Source organism: Ambystoma mexicanum, chromosome 12, assembly GCF_040938575.1.
Source record: "Ambystoma mexicanum isolate Mex_15411 chromosome 12, UKY_AmexF1_1, whole genome shotgun sequence".
In the NCBI taxonomy this organism is placed as follows: Eukaryota; Metazoa; Chordata; class Amphibia; order Caudata; family Ambystomatidae; genus Ambystoma; species Ambystoma mexicanum.
In genome coordinates this window covers 1,188,684,689-1,188,702,728 of record NC_090936.1, presented here as the reverse complement: position 1 = coordinate 1,188,702,728, position 18,040 = coordinate 1,188,684,689, and the positions used below count along the sequence as shown (strand labels likewise).

Sequence of the window (18,040 nt, the reverse complement as noted above, 5' to 3'; positions counted from 1 at the left end):
CCTTTGACACTGTCAACGATGCCATCCTGCTCAACCGTCTTCATGATAACCTGGGTATCACTGGTCAGGCTCTGGCATGGCTGACCTCTTTCCTTTCCAATCGACCCTCCCAGGTCCAACTGGGGTCCTTCCTCTCTGACATCTTTTTCTCCGCCTGGTGTCCCCCAGGGATCTAATCTTTCCCCCTGGCTGTTCAACCAGTATCTGGCACTCCTTGCCCACCGCATCGCTGCTCTCTGCCCCACCTTTCAATGTTATGCGGATGATACCCAGCTCATTTTCAGGCTACCCTCGGCCTCCTCCTCCTCTCCTTCCCTCATCTCTGACTGTCTGTCTGCTATCCAGGAATGGTGCGCCGCTAATGACCTCTGCCTTAATGCCAGTAAGACTGAGATTCTCCTCATCGGCACACCCACTCCCTCCTTCCCTGCAGCTCTCTGGCTGGCCTCTCTTGGCCCCCTTCCTGCTCCTACCTGCAATGCAAAAAACCTCGGGGTTATCTTCGACTCCACACTCTCCTTCTCTCCTCATATATCTGACGTCTCAAAGAAGTCACACTACGAGCTGCACCTCCTCAGAGGTATTCTTCCCTTCCTCTCCTTCCCCCAGAAGCTCACTGTCTCCCGGGCCCTGGTTCTCTCAAAGCTGGACTACTGTAACAGCCTCTATCTTAATCTGCCTCCCTCCACTCTCCGCCCTCTGCAACTTATCCAGAACAGAACTGCGAGACTTGTCCTTGGCCTCAAGCCCAGGGACCGTATCTCTCCAGGACTGAAATCTCTACACTGGCTCCCAGTGGCGGTGAGGATAAAGTTCAAAACCCTCTGCATTGTCCACAAGGCCTTCTGGGGACTGGGGCCTAAATACCTTCAACTCTCTCTTCCTAAATATCTTCCTTCCCGAGCCCTTCGCTCATCCGCCTCCAACTCCCTCAGGGTCAGCCGCTTCTCGAAGCAACGAGCTGGGGGTAGATCTCTCTCCGCGGCCTCCCTCTGGAACAGCCTTCCTGTCTCCCTGAAACTTGAGGAGGACCATCTCCGGTTCCGGAAGCACCTCAAAACCTTCCTCTTTGCCTCCGATTTCTCTCTCCCTCTCCCCTGCTAATTCTTGCTGAAACTGCACTGTATCTGCAACTGGGCCACTCTTACCGACCCCGATCCTGGGCCCTGCCACTCTCGACTTGCACTGCCTACTTGGCAACCCCTCCCTGGCAATCCCTGCACTGCGGGACTGTCTCTGTATCCCGACAGCCCCCTCTCCCCAGCACTTGTCTGCACTTACCTTGCGCTTGCCACCAGCTGGCCCTCTTTATTTATTATTTATTTATTTTTTATTCTACTTACCTCTTATTTATTTATTTTTATTCTACTTACCTTGTACTGCACTTCCCCCCCCTTCCCTTTGCACCTTCTCCCTTCCCCCTACCCCTGCACTTGCACGATCTGAATGACACCTGGCCTAGTAGGATCGTTGTCTGTCTTCCCTTTGTTCCCCCCTCCCTGCCTCGTCGCGCCTTGAAACACTTGTGTATAGGCGCGCTACAAATGCCATATCATATCATATCATGCAATAAAGGCAGGCAGGATGGTTACCCTGACCACAGAAAAGATCTTTGCTGCCCATGGACTGCTGGAGGAGGTGTGAACAGACGGGGCAAGAATTTGGTACGTTCATGGACCTACTAGCGATACATCATAGAAGTAGAATGCCAGTGTGATCAAGAATGAAGGACGGAGCTGAAAGGTTCATTTGAACGCAGAACAAGAGTTTTCCCATCGCCCAGTGTTAAGGAAAAAGTGTGAAGAGAGCCCTGTAGCATTCCTAGGAGCATATGGTACCACTCCTCCATCATCAACTGGGATTGCACTGACAGGCCGACTGATCATAGGAACTTTGCCAAGCCACCCCTACCAGTCCGTCCTGCGGCTGGCAAGTGACTGTATTTGGCTATACAGGTGGCTGCCAACGCAATGAAGAGTCAAAGACTGCATGCAAGACTACCATCCCAACATGTGAGAGATGACGGTCCTGTACAAAATAGACACCCTATGCAAATGTTGAGATTGCCCTACGGAAATACTCTTTGGTCTATAAAAGAAAGGATAGGATTGATGGTGGCAGTCAAATAAGTGACAAAAATGTTGACGAGGAACTGCAGTTTCTTCTAGAAATTGTCACCAACGAGACATCACCAGGAAAGAAGTCAAGGCGCGTCAGTGAGGGTGGAACCCGAGATGACGCAAAGATGAACGGGCAAGAGATACTCAACAGGGTTCAAAATCGCCAGGACCTGGGAGCTATTTAGCTCCCGTTTATTGCCAAGGGGAGCCTGCTTAGCTTGAAACCAAGAGTTACCAGGAGCTACTTGTAACTCTCCAGGCAAGTGGTGCCATACAAGCATCGCTACGTGATATTAACTGTGTAGTTTTGGGAATGTGTATAAAAGAGAAGAAAGGACACACTTAAAAGACATTTAAAGCATATTCAATAATATTTAACGGACCAAAAGTTCACGTTTTCATCTCGGGCACTATGTACTAGCCCCTGGTTCCCCAAACGTAGTTTCTACCTAAAGGGTAATACCCGATAACCAGGAGCTGGTTGTTTTTATACTGGTCAACAAATCCTAATTTCGACACCTGCTCAGTACCCACTTAGAACAGATCTCTGCAATCTTTGACTCTCCAGATGTTTGGGACTACATCTCCCATCATCCCTAACAAGCATAGTCACTAGCCAGATGACATGCGAAGTGAAGTCTCAAACATCTGGAGAGCCAAAGGTTGCAGACCCCCGAGGTAGAACATGGAGTAGGGGATCTCACAGATGCGCCAGTGCCAGCTCAATAGAATGTGGCACAAGAGGCACCAGCGTGCCCTCCACATACACGCAGATACCCACAGAGGGGTGGGTGATCCAGGCCTCCACCTCTCAGAGATGATGTAACCTATGGTACGCCAGTGTGGCAAACAGATACCGCCACTTTAAGAACTTACTTGGGCCCACCAGTTGATGTTGATAGTTGTGAGCCATCTCATTAAAAGAGGAGGAACATTCACGGGTAGTAGAGTGAACGCGATGATGCCATCTGCACCCTCGCGTTAGTTTAATAAATGGGCCTGGCTCGCGCATGGCGAGCAGATCCCAACTGCAATTGGTGGGCGTGTGTCGTCTTTGTGTCCACTCCCAGCCTTCATTTTCTGCGACTACACCTCGGGCTAGAGCGCTTTTGCCGATTGGCCTCATTCCAAGTCCGCTGGTGCGGAAATAAGGGTGGCAGTAGCAACTTACCGGCACCCTTTCTGGACTGCCAGACTACGAGATTGCCTGCAGGGGCTGGATCTCCCGGCAGGCCTTACCTGCCGGGTGTACCGGCCCCTGCAGGCATGGTTTTCACAGAAGCAACGGTGCTGGTGCTTCTGTGTCCCCAGTCCCGTGGAGTCCTATGGGAATGGAGACTTCCAGTTTCCGCCGCCCGACAGCCTGGCCCAGCAACACCTGTAATATCCCGGAGGCAACTGGATATCAGGCGGCAGAACGGTGTTACAAGGTCAGCAGCAACCGGCCAGTAGCACCAGTGGGTTACCGCCGACTTCGTAATGAGGCCCAATGTGTACCTATTTCCCTTTCCTGTAACTGAAAGGCTAATCCTTTTCCCAATTCCTCTGTTCTACTTAGTTTTCCTAGCCATGGTCCAGTCTGTCTTGAACACCTTTATCCCCCTCTCGCTACTCCGCTTTGGCCCCCTTTCCTGCATGTATCACTTTGTTCTGGCAAGGCCTTTAAATGGTGCAGTGTGAATGTTCTACCTCTAGCGGAAGTTACTTCTGGTTGGTCATCGTGTCTAGGAATACTTGTTCATTTTCTCCTGTAGAGATTGAATCTTTTTCTCTCTTTTTGTTTTCATGCCCGATTTATTCATTCAAATGCTTAATCAGAAAGTGAGCCATACTGTACGTACAGCACAACCAGAAATTGAGACATACTGCACGTACAGCACAACCAGAAAGTGAGCCATACTGTACGTACAGCACAACCAGAAGGTGAGCCATACGGGACATACAGCACATCCACAAATTGAGCCGTAATGCACGTACAGCACAATCAGAAAGTGAACCATACGGGGCGTACAGCACAACAAGAAAGTGAGCCATACTGCACGTACAGCACAAGCAGAAAGTAAGCCATACTGCATGTACAGCACAATCAGAAAGTGAACCATACTGCATGTACAGCACAAGCAGAAAGTGAGCCATACTGCACGTACAACACAACCAGAAAGTGAACCATACGGGACGTACAGCAGAACCAGAAATTGAGCCGTAATTGACGTATTGTACAATCAGAAAGTGGGCCATGCTGTGTATACAGCAGAACCAGAAAGTGAGCCATACTGCACGTACAGCACAAGCAGAAAGTGAGCCATACTGCACGTACAACACAACCAGAAAGTGAGCCATACATTGTACAGCAGAACCAGAAAGGGAACCATACTGCACATACAGCACAATCAGAAAGTAAACCATACGGGACGTACAGCACAACTAGAAATTGAGCCGTAATGCACGTACAGCACAAGCAGAACGTGAGCCATACAACACAACTAGAAAGTGAGCCATACAACACAAGCAGAAAGTGAGCCATACTGCCCGTACAGCACAATCGGAAAGTGAGCAATACAGCACAATGCGAAAGGAACCAGAAAGTGAGCCATACTGCATGCACCGAACCAGAAAGTGAGCCATACTGCATGCACGGAACCAGAAAGTGAGCCATACTGCATGCACGGAACCAGAAAGTGAGCCATACTGCATGCATGGAACCAGAAAGTGAGCCATACTGCATGCACTGTTGGGTGTCCTGACCCACGTTTGGACTATTAGGCTACAACATTTGGTGCTGTGGGCTTAGGAAATCCAAGATGGCCGAAAAAGCCCACATGTGCGCCAGAATCTATCAAAACCGCGCAGTTGTGCACACTAAAATGGTTGCCTAACTTGCCACCCACCAGTGTGAGCAGGATGGGCCGGGGTGCCATGAGTGAAATGTGTGCCAAAGGAAAAAACGCACTTTAAAATCACCTTTTGTTTCTCTGAATGCCAGCTCAAAATGCCTATTTGCAACACATCCAAAATTCTCACTGAACACCAGCGGACATCTGGCAGAATAAAGTCTTGTGGGCATACAAAATCTGGAAAGAGGATGAAAAGTTATATTCTGAAGTGACTTGAAGGTTTATAACAAGACTGGCTGAGCTGTGGATTTCAGCAGTTTAAGTAAATTTGGACTGAAAGACACTAAAAATCTAAATGTTTAAAAGAAATGAGTGACCTACTTTTGAGTGTCACATAGGCTGCAATTGTTTAAATGTCATAGTTTTAAACTTAGAATCAGCATTCTAGCTGCATATGTAAAAAATGTTAGTTATTTGAATGCAGAAAACTGGGGAACAGAAATGACATGTGGCTAAAAACTGGCTTAAAGAGATTCCAATTTTGCCTGGCAACTACCCCCATCAGGAGTGAAACTTGATTCACAAGTAACTTCCCAGGCCTGGCTGTTTCCTGCTGGCCACACTAAGGATAGGCCATCTCTCTGATAATTGAATTAAGGGGAGCCCCCACAGAATACAGGAGCTCTGAGCAATGCAACCCCCTTCACCCAGGCAGATGGTTTATTGCAGATGTCGTAAAACAGCTTCCTCTTGGCAGAAGCTGGGAGGGGCAGGGTCTCTGAGCTTGGCAGAAACTGGAAAGACTGGTTTCTGTACCATGTGACCTGAAAAAACCACACCCCTTTGGGGCCAGAACATAACTCTAAAAAGATGAATAACTCATAGTACGGACTTGTGAAAATTATTTAAATGACACCATAATTCTTGTGATTTTTCTGCCCACATTTTAAGAGGTTTTTAGAACCGGTGGCATGATCTGGGGGCAAGCTAGCAGTTAAGAGGGTATTACTTAAAATGTATGCATGTTAAAAATCTGACACTTCATCAACTAATGTCCATACTCCTTGCGCACATGTGTGTAAATTTGGGTTAATGTCCGAAATTGCAAAATCAGTTAAAAAGTGCAAATGTTGCCATTTCTGAATGCAAGCACCCAGGAAGAGCAGATTTGGACAGGGTATACCTCCTGTGATATGTGATGGGTGAGTGTAATTTTAAACAAATGTGTACCTGTGCAAATATGTTTTTTTTTATCAAATATAGATTGTGTGCAATTTGACAGGGGAGGATCCTCTGACCCATAAAACCTACAGCATCACTCTGACTCACAGTTCCTTCCCCAATCATGGGAGAGGGGAGAATTGGGCCAATGGGCAGTTGAGAGAGGGGCTGGCTAGTGATGCTGCACACACACCCATTTTCAAAACACATAAAAGCAGACAGTCAGGACAGATAGAGACATTCATTTCCATCTGCTGCGGGACGCTCTGCCGGGAAAATCCATACTTTACCTCCATCAATCTCTAGAGAAAGCTGCAGAAAGATCCAGACTTTAAATCCATCAATCTCCAGAATCCAGAGAGAGAGCAGACCCAGACCAGACCGCTGTTAGCAGAACCAGAGAGAGCTGACCCAGATCACTGTGAAGTGCAGAGACCAGACCAGAGTCCAGTCTAAAACCTGACCAGATCCGTGGCGAGGCCCATTTAATTCAAGAATATAGTGTGAGTACCTAGTAGAACTGTGCAGAACCAATCTCTTAGTTAAAATAATCTAATTCAATCTATTTAATCTAAGTAGAACTGCCTCCTAACTGTCACCTGTCATTTTCTAGTTGCTAGCTGTCACTTGTCTTTTTGAACTTTAAAATTTCAAATCTGAAAAACGACCTTTATTTAATCGCTCATATCTCCGTGACCGTTTGTGCTAGAGACTTGCAGTAACTTTCCTCTGAAAGCTGAGAATCGTGGCTTTCCTACGAACCTAGAACCGCATTCCCCCGATACGTTTGCTGTAATCGCAAAAAACGCACTCGCGAATTTGCCACGATTTGCAAATTTCTCCACGTGTGAAAACAGAAGCTTCTTGCTTTCATTTGCCAAAAATTCGTTTAACCTGCTAGTTACTCCTAGATCCTTGCTAAAGTAAGCCTGAACTCATCCCAAGTATATTTCACTCACCCTGAACCTCCTAGAGGGAATTAAAAGCATTTTAGTATATTTTTCACTTCATTGCCAGCACATATAAAAGCATTTTGGGCCTGTGTTTAAAACTCCGATCTGTAATCTAAGCTTGCTGGGGTGAACTGAATTACATTTGATTGCATTTCTGAGAACTGTGTGCTTTCCTTCCATTTCCTTGCATTGCATAAAAGGGGGGAGGGGATTGCCAGAGAAAAGTGATTACATTGTTTTGTTGAAATCATATTGAGTATTTTCTGTATTGCATTTTCATTCAACATTGCATCCATCTGAACTTATATAAAGCATTCTCTACCACCTTATTCTTCGGTTCCTATTCACAAGTGTGCTACTGCCAGACTATCCATTATTGATTACTGCTCATATTAAGTGTGATATCCAATTATTAATTTATTATAAAGTGTGATACATATCTATATTGTTTAAATTCTCAAATAAACCTTTGTAAATTGCAAAACAGAACTACTTCTTGGCTCAGTGGGGTCAGGGGGATTCCTAGAGAGGGGTGTTATATAGGGGTAGTCATCCAGAACGCATGAACTGGACATAAAGATATATCAATAAGGGTTTCCATTCAGTATCCCAGACTAGGCATTGACTTAGCTGTAGTGTTGAATTGAATCCTCTTACAGCACGAAACCAGAAAGTGAGCCATACTGCATGCACGGAACCAGAAAGTGAGCCATACTGCATGCACGGAACCAGAAAGTGAGCCATACTGCATGCACGGAACCAGAAAATGAGCCATACTGCATGCACAGAACCAGAAAGTGAGCCATACTGTATGTATAGCACAATCAGAAAGTGAGTTGTACAGCACAACCAAAAAGTGAGCCGTACTGCAAGTACAGTTGACAAACTGAAAACACATAGATAAGGCAAAGTGTGTACATACTGCAGCTCTAGTGGAGTAGACTGGGGTGACAGTGCTCGAAGCCATTTTAAGCAATGCACGTGTGTGTGTGTTGCTCACCTGCTGTCCCCAGCGTTGGCCACATAGAGCCTCCCCAGCAAACACACCACAGCCAGGGCCGTGCAGCCCCCGGAGATGCTGTACTTGCTTCTCTCGCGCTCGATCTGCAAGTCCTGAGGAGGGGAAGAGAAACACGAAAGTCAGAATTACTAACAGGCTGGGACAGCGCTTCCCCATCACTCGACTACGTACCACTAGTGCTTGCCGTGTCAAGGTCCCCCGCCTGGCTTTGCACCCCAGAGTGAGAGTGACTCAGGGGGTCCCCAGACCCAGTGTATGATGGGCCTGGGGGCGCAATGGGTGAATATCTTCGCGTCACTCTCCTGTGGTCACGTACGCCTGGCACTGGCCAGTCACATTGCCTTAATCCCAAAAAACTCCACCTCCCAGGCCCCTGAAATATAACCCTATAACCTCCCAAAAAGTCATACCAAAATCTGAAGACACCCAAGTCCCCAGCACAAGGACTGATCGATTTCCCTTTATGAGAAGCAGGTTCCGCCCCCAAAACGCTGAAATTCGCATCTTAACACGCCTTCCCAAAAAGACCCCTCGACGCACAGACCTAGTCTGCCCAAGAAATCACCTTCTCGCGACACCATTTTTTATTTTTTAGCTTTGAACTCGGCAAATTCTTAAAGTTAAAACGCAACTGGGTTGACTGTAAAGGTTTTCCACACCTGCTTAGCCCCCCACAGAGGCAGGGTTCGGCTGAGGACCACTCCCTTGGCTCACCAAGCATTTCTCTGACTTCTGTAGGAACTGGGAAGGAGTTGGGCAAGTTTGGTTGGCCCCGGGCACTGCCGAAGAGGGGATCCCGGGCCAGGCTATGGAGCAGTTTTGAGAATCGAAATGGCAGCTGCCCTTGATATAAACTTAGGCCCGTCCCCCTGTCCATCCAGCTGACCAATCAAGCACGTGGATCTATTGACGCTTAGCCCATGGTTCACTACACAGGGGCAGACACTAAAGGTAGGAAACCCCCCCCACCCCCCGAGGGCGGGTTACTAGCTCATACGAGCAAGGACTCTCATTGGTTGAAGGAGTCGGAGGCTCAGTTTTGGAGAAGGCTGGAGCCTGGAGATCGCTGAAAGGGGAGCAGATCCGGAGGAAGCAGAAGAGATAGGAACATCAGGAGGGGAGATTACCCAGGAAGCAGTGGTGCAGCGGAACGAGTTGGCAGCATTGAGAGGAGACGGTAGCCGTAAGGAGGAGGTGAAGAAGGAAGGAACATTGGGAGGGGAGGATAAACAGGAGGCGATGGTGGCAAGGTAGGAGAAGTGGTGGTGGAAGTAAGGAAGGGTGCGGCAACCTCAAGAGGTGATAAAGAAAGATGGGAAGAAGGAAGGTGTGGGGGCTCGACAAAGCCAGGATGTGAAAGGAAGAAGAGACAGTGATGAAGATCTTGAGCTGGGCAAGGTCTCCCTAGAAGCAGCAAATAAAACAGGGGAGTCTAGAGGCACAGATGCAAGGGGCGGAGGAGAGAGAGAACTCCAGCATGAAAAAGATGCAGACCTCATGGCCTGGTAGTTCTAGCAAAGCAATTGCCACAAAGGAAGAGCGTGGCACTGAGGAGGTGTGAGGGATGCAGGAGTGATCAGGAAGGTAGGATGAGAAAGCAGGAGGCCTGGCTTAGCCAGAATAGTCGGGTACCAGTGGGCCAGGCCGGCTTTAAGAAGGACCAGATGCGGTCCCAGAGGTCGGGTAGAGCAGGGGAAGGACTACGAGATCCACCTAGTCTACCCTAGGGATCCCGCTCCAGCTCTCCCTGCTGACCACGATCAACCATCCGTCTGCAAGATCTGGTATCAATGGTATTTGAGGGGCACTGGGCCCTGGAAAGTCTGTACATAGTGCAATCCAAAAAGGAGGGTTTAGGAATCCTGCAAGGGCGCAACTCCGGAGACTAGGAAGGTGGAACAGCATTAGTAAGAAGGACACCATCGTATCAAGAGCGCCCCGAGACCACCAGGCGATGGTAGTGGGATTCTTTTATTTTGTATTTATAGTTTTATAAGCGCCAAAGCCTGCGGGCATCATGGCGCCAACATGGGAACAATAGACTAAACAAAAGTGACACAGGAAACACAGAAAGAGGAAAAACCAGCCGTCTAGCCGAGTGATTACTTAAAGAGCAGTTTGTACAGCACGGCGGAACTTCAGGTTATTTTATTCCAGTCTTTGGGTACTTGGGAGTTTGTTCCAGATTTCGGCCGCTCTCACAGGGAAGGATCTTAGACCGTTTGCGGGTAATGCTGTTGATCTGGCCCTGGTTTCCTGAACGCAGGGATCTGCTAGGCACATATGAACAGATTAGTGTTTTCATGTAGAGAGGAGCTGTGCCAAAGAGGCAACGGTGTACCAGTGCGCTGGCTTTGAAAGCAATCCGGTCTTCCACCTTCAGCCAGGGTAGATCCCTTCTACTGGCCTGAGATGTGTTCTCCTCTCGGTATGTTTTTCATAATGTACACATCGCTGTTCTAGATTGTCCGTCATTTGGTCAGACAAGCTGTGTATGCCCCTATTAGCAGCGCATTGCCGTAGTCTGGCCTTGAAACTATAGTGGCGCAATTATTTTCGTTGATCAAAGGCCTGATGTGTCTGACCAGGCGTAGATGACACTGCCTCCCGTGTGATACAAGGTCGCCTTTATGACGTATTGTGGGTCGAAAAGAGACCAGGACCTGCTGCCCCTTGTCAAAGATGGTCTGAACTTGATATTTTTGCAGGTTATGCAATAGTTGATGGCATGGCAGATTAGTCCTCCAGGTCCACGCACCTGCAGGGTGCTCCACACGGAGGCCCAACACGTCCAAGAGAATCCGCGGACTGCCACGGTCTCCAGCTCCATCGACGAGCACACTTGGCACGAAAGGTAGTCTAGAATAAAGGGCAGTGTAGCAATTGCTCAGGCAGTCGCTCTACCGGTGGGCATTTCCAGGCTAAGATGTGGGAGAGGGGGCCTCCTGTAGGCTTAGGAGACAAACTGATCCCTCTCCTAAATGGAGGGTACATTCAGAGCCAAGGTGTCAGAGCTGGGGGTACCTATTTCAACATGACAACGCCCGCCCCCGCTTGCCTAACAGCTGGGAAGAACAGTCAGGGAAAGGTGCAAGTGGGTTGCTTAGGTTATGGTAAAGTCAAAAGAATGTCTCAAAGGGAATAGCTGCAGGCTATCGTGTGACAGGCTGTCATCAGAGAGCTGAAACACTAAATGTCCACTGAAAAGCTATTAATCAGTCTTTGGCAGTTGGGCACTAATTTCGGGGAAACCTGAATAAAAAGTCAATGACTCGAGAAGGTGATTGATGGAGATAGCAAGAGGGAGCCCCTCCCCTGACCTGCCCTTTCAACACCGAGAGCCCCATTTCAAATGAATGGTTGAAAGACTCAAACGCCGTCCCTGGGTACATTTCTTCCACATTGAGACTGTGAATTTCAGGTACTAAATGACATTTTTTTTCCACTCTACGGAAATCAAAAAAGGTTGCTTTAGAAAGACTGCTCTAAGCGGTCTCTCTAAAGCAGCCTGGCACGCCCCTTGCAATACACGAGTGCGCGCAGGGGCTGACAGGCATGGCCAGAAGCCGCAGGCATCTCGGGTAACTGTTATATATGTGTCTGTGGGGGCTGAGGGGGCAGGAAGTGTTGAGGGAGAGAAGGTTAATTCTATGACAAGACAGGAGGCTCATATTATGCATTACAATCTTTACTCTGAAACCACAGCAGCAAAGAAAAAACTTTTACAAACAAAAAAGTTTCAACAACAGAACTAGATAAAGTTCAATGTCAATGCATGGGGAACTCCCCAAACCATCATGGAGGATAGGTCATACCCTGCAGGGGACCAATGAGCAGGGACCCTCCTTTATATATGTCCATTACTCTAACGCCAACCCCTCTTTCTTTGCTGCTGACACCACAGAGCTAAGTCACCCCTTTCAGTTGTGTCTTACATTGTTTGTCAGTAGTAGGCTTTATTAGTTTGAATATGGCATATATGGTAAATATGTGTTAATTACCTTTTATTATAAAGGAATTTGTGTATTTGATACAATGTATCTGGATAGCCGCGTGCGGCCGTTGGTTTCATTTTGGTGTCTTTCAAAAAGAAAATATGTATTATGCTCATACATCCTGTTTCAGCTGAAGCAGTGGTGCAATGGTTGAATTTCGGACTACAGTCCATGAGGTTGTGAGTTCGAGGGAGCTCTCTAATTTATTTCTTCTTTAAAAATTTCTCGCGCTTGTAAACTCAGGTGTTTCTAGTGCATTAATCAACTCGCTCCCGGCGTGCGCGAGAGCAGTGTTGTTTACACTGTTCCCTCTTCATTTCGCCTGTTTGAATTCGTGCCCCTTGACAGATTTATGGTCACCTGGGGATTCCAGGTGCTGCAGGCTTTGGGTTCGGCCTGCCCCTGTGGCTTATGTTTGTAACAAAAGCCTCTGTTTCAGTACTGAGCCAAGTTAGCTCAAATATAGAGCTGCAGGTCTCCCATGCAGGAAGACCCCGACCAGCGCATGTTTATTTGTATATTTTAAGATTAGATATTTTAATTGTTATATTTTAAATAATTGTATTTTACAGTGGAGGTATTTGATTGTCACCTTTTTTGCTCAGTTGAGCAGGGATTTCCTAATGGGCATTTGGTTGGTTCATGACTTCTTCAGAAAGATTATAGCACAAACATTTTAATAGTAAAAATGTGGTTTTGTTAAATGTTTGTAATTTCGTATCCCTGGTGACACAACACATTTCCTTACCTTTAGTGCTGGAAAGAAAGAATGTTTACTGATAGACTGTGGGTTTGTTAGGTCAAAGTCTGACCATCCAGCGCAAGAGCCCGATGCACTGCCAGTCTGCAGTTTTATTTTATTTTCTTTGTTTATTTATTCATTTACTTATTTCTTAAGTATGTGCTTTGCCTTCACTGTAGGTGCCATAAGTTCGGTTTCAGGTTCAGCCTGATTCTATTGCGAGGTTACCCCCTCGTGTACTGCTGATTATCACACCCTGCTCGGGCGAGCAGTTGGAGGTGCACTTGCTCAGTGTATCCTACCTTCAACTTGACAGTTTTCTTTTGTTTGGGTTATCTTCCCTGGAAAGGTGCAGTCACCTGCTCGGTGGCAAGGTTGCCTGGGGTTTCTGCGAGGGGTCCCCTTGTATACGGCTGTGTCCACACCCTGCTAGGGTGAGCAGTTGAGGTACACTTGCTCAGTGTTTCCTCCCTTAAAGTGGGCAACTTGGGTAATTACCTTAACTGGCATGCACCATAACCTGCTCGGTTTCAGGCTCTGCCTGAGTTCTAATGCGAGGTTACCCCCTCGTGTACTGCTGATTATCACGCCCTGCTCGGGCGAGCAGTTGGAGGTGCACTTGCTCAGTGTATTCCTTCCTTAAGGTCGGCAGCTTTGTTTAGGTGCTGCATATGGCTGACGCCATTGTTTGGTCTTGTAGGCGTGCAGTAACCTGCTCGGTTTCAGGCTTTGCCTTGTTCCTACTGCGAGGTGCTCCCTCGTGTACTATTGGTTGCCTCACCCTGCTGGGGTGAGCAGTTGAGGTGCACTTGCTCAGTGTACGCTTTGATAAACAATATGTTTAAGTGTTGACTGGAACACATTTGCGTTTTTTCAGAATTGTCAGTGGCCCAGAAAGCTCAGTGAGTATCAGCTTATATAAGGGCCGGGGATTCGGTCCCCTGTGAGGGCGTAACCCCTCTTCTTTGGATATTTTATATATATTTCATATATTATATATTCTTTATTTATTAAGTGCTTTAAAGAAAAGAGTGTGGAAGTGGTTGTAAACAGACCCATATGGGGTTGTACCTTCCTCTCTAACCATCTCTCTGGTGTTATCATTCATCTTTTAGTTAAAAATTCTGTCACCCTTTACCTTAGTTAGTTTCAGGACAACTCAGTCCTTTCCTTAGGTTTTGATTCCCGACCCCAATTGCTCCACCCAATACCTGTGCTGATTAAGCTACAGTATTTTCTCTCAACATGAGGAAGAATAAAGATGATGCGTTATGCCTCTATTGAGGTCTGTAGGGCTTAAGGCTCTCTTTAGTGGGGACGTTTGTTCTCCCCTACTTTTGTCCCATTGGACATTCCTTATTCTTTTGGTTTCTGGTGGAGACAGGGTCAGCTCGAGGGTAACCGTTCAGTTTTTTACATGACAAATTGAGCAACCATGTTTTACTTGGATGGAGTGTTTGGAAACACTTGATGGTATCAGTTAGACGAGTTGCCAAATAATAACTTGCTGGCGCCTGCCTCATGTTTTTCCTCCCAAAGCTTGGCCTATGGTTCAGCTAACCGTCTAACAGTGTGTTGCAACTTCTCCTCTGCTCGAGGAGTACACGCAGGCTTCTGTACCCTCATGAGCGTTGCTTAACCTCTTTAGAGTGCTGTTTTCATATCCGTGCTGACCGTTCTGATACAGGTTCCTAATTTTGGAAAGGTCTACATCAGTCTTTTATCCTGCTGAGATCGATAAGTGAACACCTCACACCACACAACGCTCGTAGTAGTGTTAAGCACCACTCATATACCTGAGGGTTCGTAGTACTGTATAAGTACTGTTTTGCTATGGACAATGTGCTTAGTTTTTCCTTCCCCTGATTCCCTTAGTGGCCAGTCAGCCTCACATGAATACAGTGACTCAGACCTCAGGGTTTGAGGGGACAGTGGTCCCAGATTTCTTCTCAACCTTGCATTTACAGGGCATTGGTAATTATCCAGAGTTCTTTCCCCCTCATTCCCCTTCCTGCCATCCTTGGGGGAGATTGCATCATAATATTACACCTCTGGGAGTATCCAATGGTTTCAGTTTTTTCCTTTTTACAGGAGTTCTGGCGGGTGACCAGTGCAGACTCGCACTGAGCATTTCCCTCCCGTCTGTTACTTTCCTTTGTGCTAATCTCTGGTATTTCAATAAGTTAACTGGAGTCTGTCCAGTCAGGGGATTGGTTAGAGGCGCTAGTGGGTATTTATTTCTCTTAACGGTGTAAAGCGGGGCTTTAATGTGGTCCTCAGGGTAGTTTTCTTTCTGGATTGCAAGGTTTTTCCTTTGGATAAGTGGGGGAGGTTTCTCCTCTTTTGGGAAGGCTCAATATCCCTTGGTGGGATAGAGGGGTCTGGGAGTGATACTATCCCCCATCCACGTTATGACCCTCTATCACGATGCGTTCCAGAGTCTATACATTAACCTTCAGACGGTGTCTGCCGCTACGATTACCAGAGTGCTGGGATATATATTTGGTTGATGACTTGATTATCATAGTCACCTGCATGGCAGGTGGACCTTTGGGGTTTTCACAAGAGTTTGTTTGCAGTAAGGTGCCAGCTCAGGGTGCTGTGAGCTTCAAAGATCTGCAAATTGGCTGAAATATAGGTTGGACCTCTTCTGGTGTACACCTTCAGTTTAACCATTTAGTGATCAGTTCTTTGCAGTTTAGAGTCTTGCTAAGATTTTGGAAATTTGGTGTCCTCCTTCGGTTACTTTTGATCCGCTAGGGGATTTATCACCAGGGAGGAGGGATCAAGGTTCAAGCACCGGGCATACCTACAAAGGAGTTTAGATATCACTATAATGGTAGTGATTGGATGTCGGATACATTTTTTCTTCTTGCCAAGTTTGGCCTCTTAAGGATCAGGTTTATAATATCTGCCTTTTGTCATTGTAGCAGAGTCCTTCTTCAAGAGTTCGGGAGGTCTGAGGGTCTCCGTGTTGGCGGTTTGACGGGTTTAGCTTCTCAGGTGGGGCCCTCTCTTCCATTCTGCTTCTGCCTCCAGAAGACTTCCCTCCTTAGTATACACATATGTCTGAAGACAATTGTAGATTAATTCTATTGCTTTTCAGCTCCGCTCAGGATGGATTGTCCTATTACAAAATTTATAAAAATGATTTTTTACTCCCATTTTACACTTTTGAAGATTTGTCTTTCCCTCTTGGTTCCCCAGTGTAGTTCTGTGACATGCCCTGTTTCTAATGCGATATCTTCCTTTAATGCATGGGATGGAACCTATAAGACTTTCACCCCTATGGGGTACTTTTCTTTATCTCCAGGAGAGCTAGGTGTTTGTTTTCATTGGTTTGCTTTCTAGGTCCCCAAAAATGGTACGAATTTAAGTGTTTTGAATATTTGATTGAACAACATAGGTGTTTATTTCAGATGGTTTTGTCCTAACCTATTAGTATAGGAAAACTTGGTTCAATGTTTTCCCCTCTTTTAACCAGTTGGTTTTGGTGGCCTGTAAGGAACGCTGGATTTGGCACATTCCTGTTTTTCTTGCAGTGGATTTGACTTTGCCTTATAAGACAGCTTTTCGGGCAACCTAGTCTTGGGCAATTCTCTGATTGGTCAACAGATTGATTTAATGAAAGCATTTAAAAAATTTTTCCTTTCCTATTATTTTATTATATTATCTATTATATTGGATCATTTTGTACGTACTAATGAGATGCAAGGGCTTTGAACTTGCATAATATGAGCCTCCTGTCTTGTCATAGAATGACTAATCCCCCACACTAACGTGAGATGGGGGTTTAGATTCTATTAAAGACAAGGAGGCGATTATTATCCCTCCCACCCACCCTGGATATGATATGATATGACAATTGTGATACGCATGTACACAGGTGGTTCAAGTGAGAACATTCTTTGGTTTGTTGTTCTTCCCAACCACCCACCCTTCTTGCTTGTTGTTCTTACAGGTACGAGTTGAGGTTCTGCTCAGGAGTGTGGATCGCAGTTACAAGTTCTGGAGTGCGTGATTTCGGGTGAGAAATCCTATCCAGAAGAACTTCTTCATTGCTTCAGGCTGCGGAAAGGTTGAGATCTCCGGTTTCGCTGGATCCTTTTTCTCTGCGCTACGCAGTTCAACCGTTCCATTGGGCGTCTGGTGCAAGTCAGCTGCAGAAAGAGGGGTTGGCGTTAGAGTAATGGACATATATAAAGGAGGGTCCCTGCTCATTGGTCCCCTGCAGGGTATGACCTATCCTCCATGATGGTTTGGGGAGTTCCCCATGCATTGACATTGAACTTTATCTAGTTCTGTTGTTGAAACTTTTTTGTTTGTAAAAGTTTTTTCTTTGCTGCTGTGGTTTCAGAGTAAAGATTGTAATGCATAATAATCGCCTCCTTGTCTTTAATAGAATCTAAACCCCCATCTCACGTTAGTGTGGGGGATTAGTCAGTGTTTTGTGTTGGTCGACAAATCTTGTTTGTTGTGTGGGAGAGGGCACGGGTGTGCACATAAGTGTGTGTGATCCTGTTTGCATGTGTATGTCTGCATGTGAGGGGAGGGGCGGTTTGTTTGGAAATGTGTATGGCACAGAAGGGGTGGTTCAATTTAAAGAGTAGGGAGGGGGTTCGGATTCCAGTGTCATTTGGGGATTGAGGGAAACACCAAATAGGCCGCCTTCAATATTCAAAAATGTCACATGGAACCGAATTTCTCAAAGGGGGGAACCTTTTATGTAATTTGAGTTTAAATGCGCGTTTTCCTTTGAACGGTCAAGCACGTGGAACAGAAGTCCAGCGTGAGTTTCAGCTTCGGGTCCGTTTCAGGGGATCCAGTTGGAGGATTTTCAGGGCCAAGGTTCCCTCTCCAGGCCCAGTTCCAGGAAGTGCAGCAGCCGCCATCTTGGATGTGGGGAGCTTGAGTGGCTTGCACAAGGACACTGCGAAACCAGTCCCAGGCGTTCACACAGCGCCTTCTGCCAGATTCCCCAGCTGCCAAGCACTGTGCTGATGGGTGCAGAAGGCCTGAGCGGACACTGAGCCCACAATGACAGCAGGCCCCGAGACACCAAAGGCCCCAGGTTTGGGTTGGGCCTTTGGGGACATGTTGCTCGCATCTGCATATTTTCAATGTCCTGAGAAAATACTCCTTGTTCATTTCTTT

At 46.8% G+C, this 18,040-nt stretch overlaps 1 protein-coding gene and 1 long non-coding RNA gene across 2 annotated transcripts in view; one reads left to right on the top strand and one right to left on the bottom strand.

The window, feature by feature from the left end:
- Positions 1 to 18,040, bottom strand: part of PPM1H (protein phosphatase, Mg2+/Mn2+ dependent 1H) — a 625,702-nt gene that overhangs the window by 240,498 nt on the left and 367,164 nt on the right. Inside the window, exon 4 of the mRNA XM_069629843.1 lies at positions 8,129 to 8,241. Coding sequence (XP_069485944.1) covers positions 8,129 to 8,241 — 113 coding nt within the window. The remainder of the gene's footprint in view (positions 1 to 8,128; positions 8,242 to 18,040) is intronic.
- LOC138514374 (uncharacterized) lies at positions 11,982 to 17,267 on the top strand. Its single transcript, XR_011281917.1, has 2 exons — positions 11,982 to 12,131; positions 16,848 to 17,267. It is a non-coding gene; the product is annotated as an uncharacterized lncRNA (long non-coding RNA).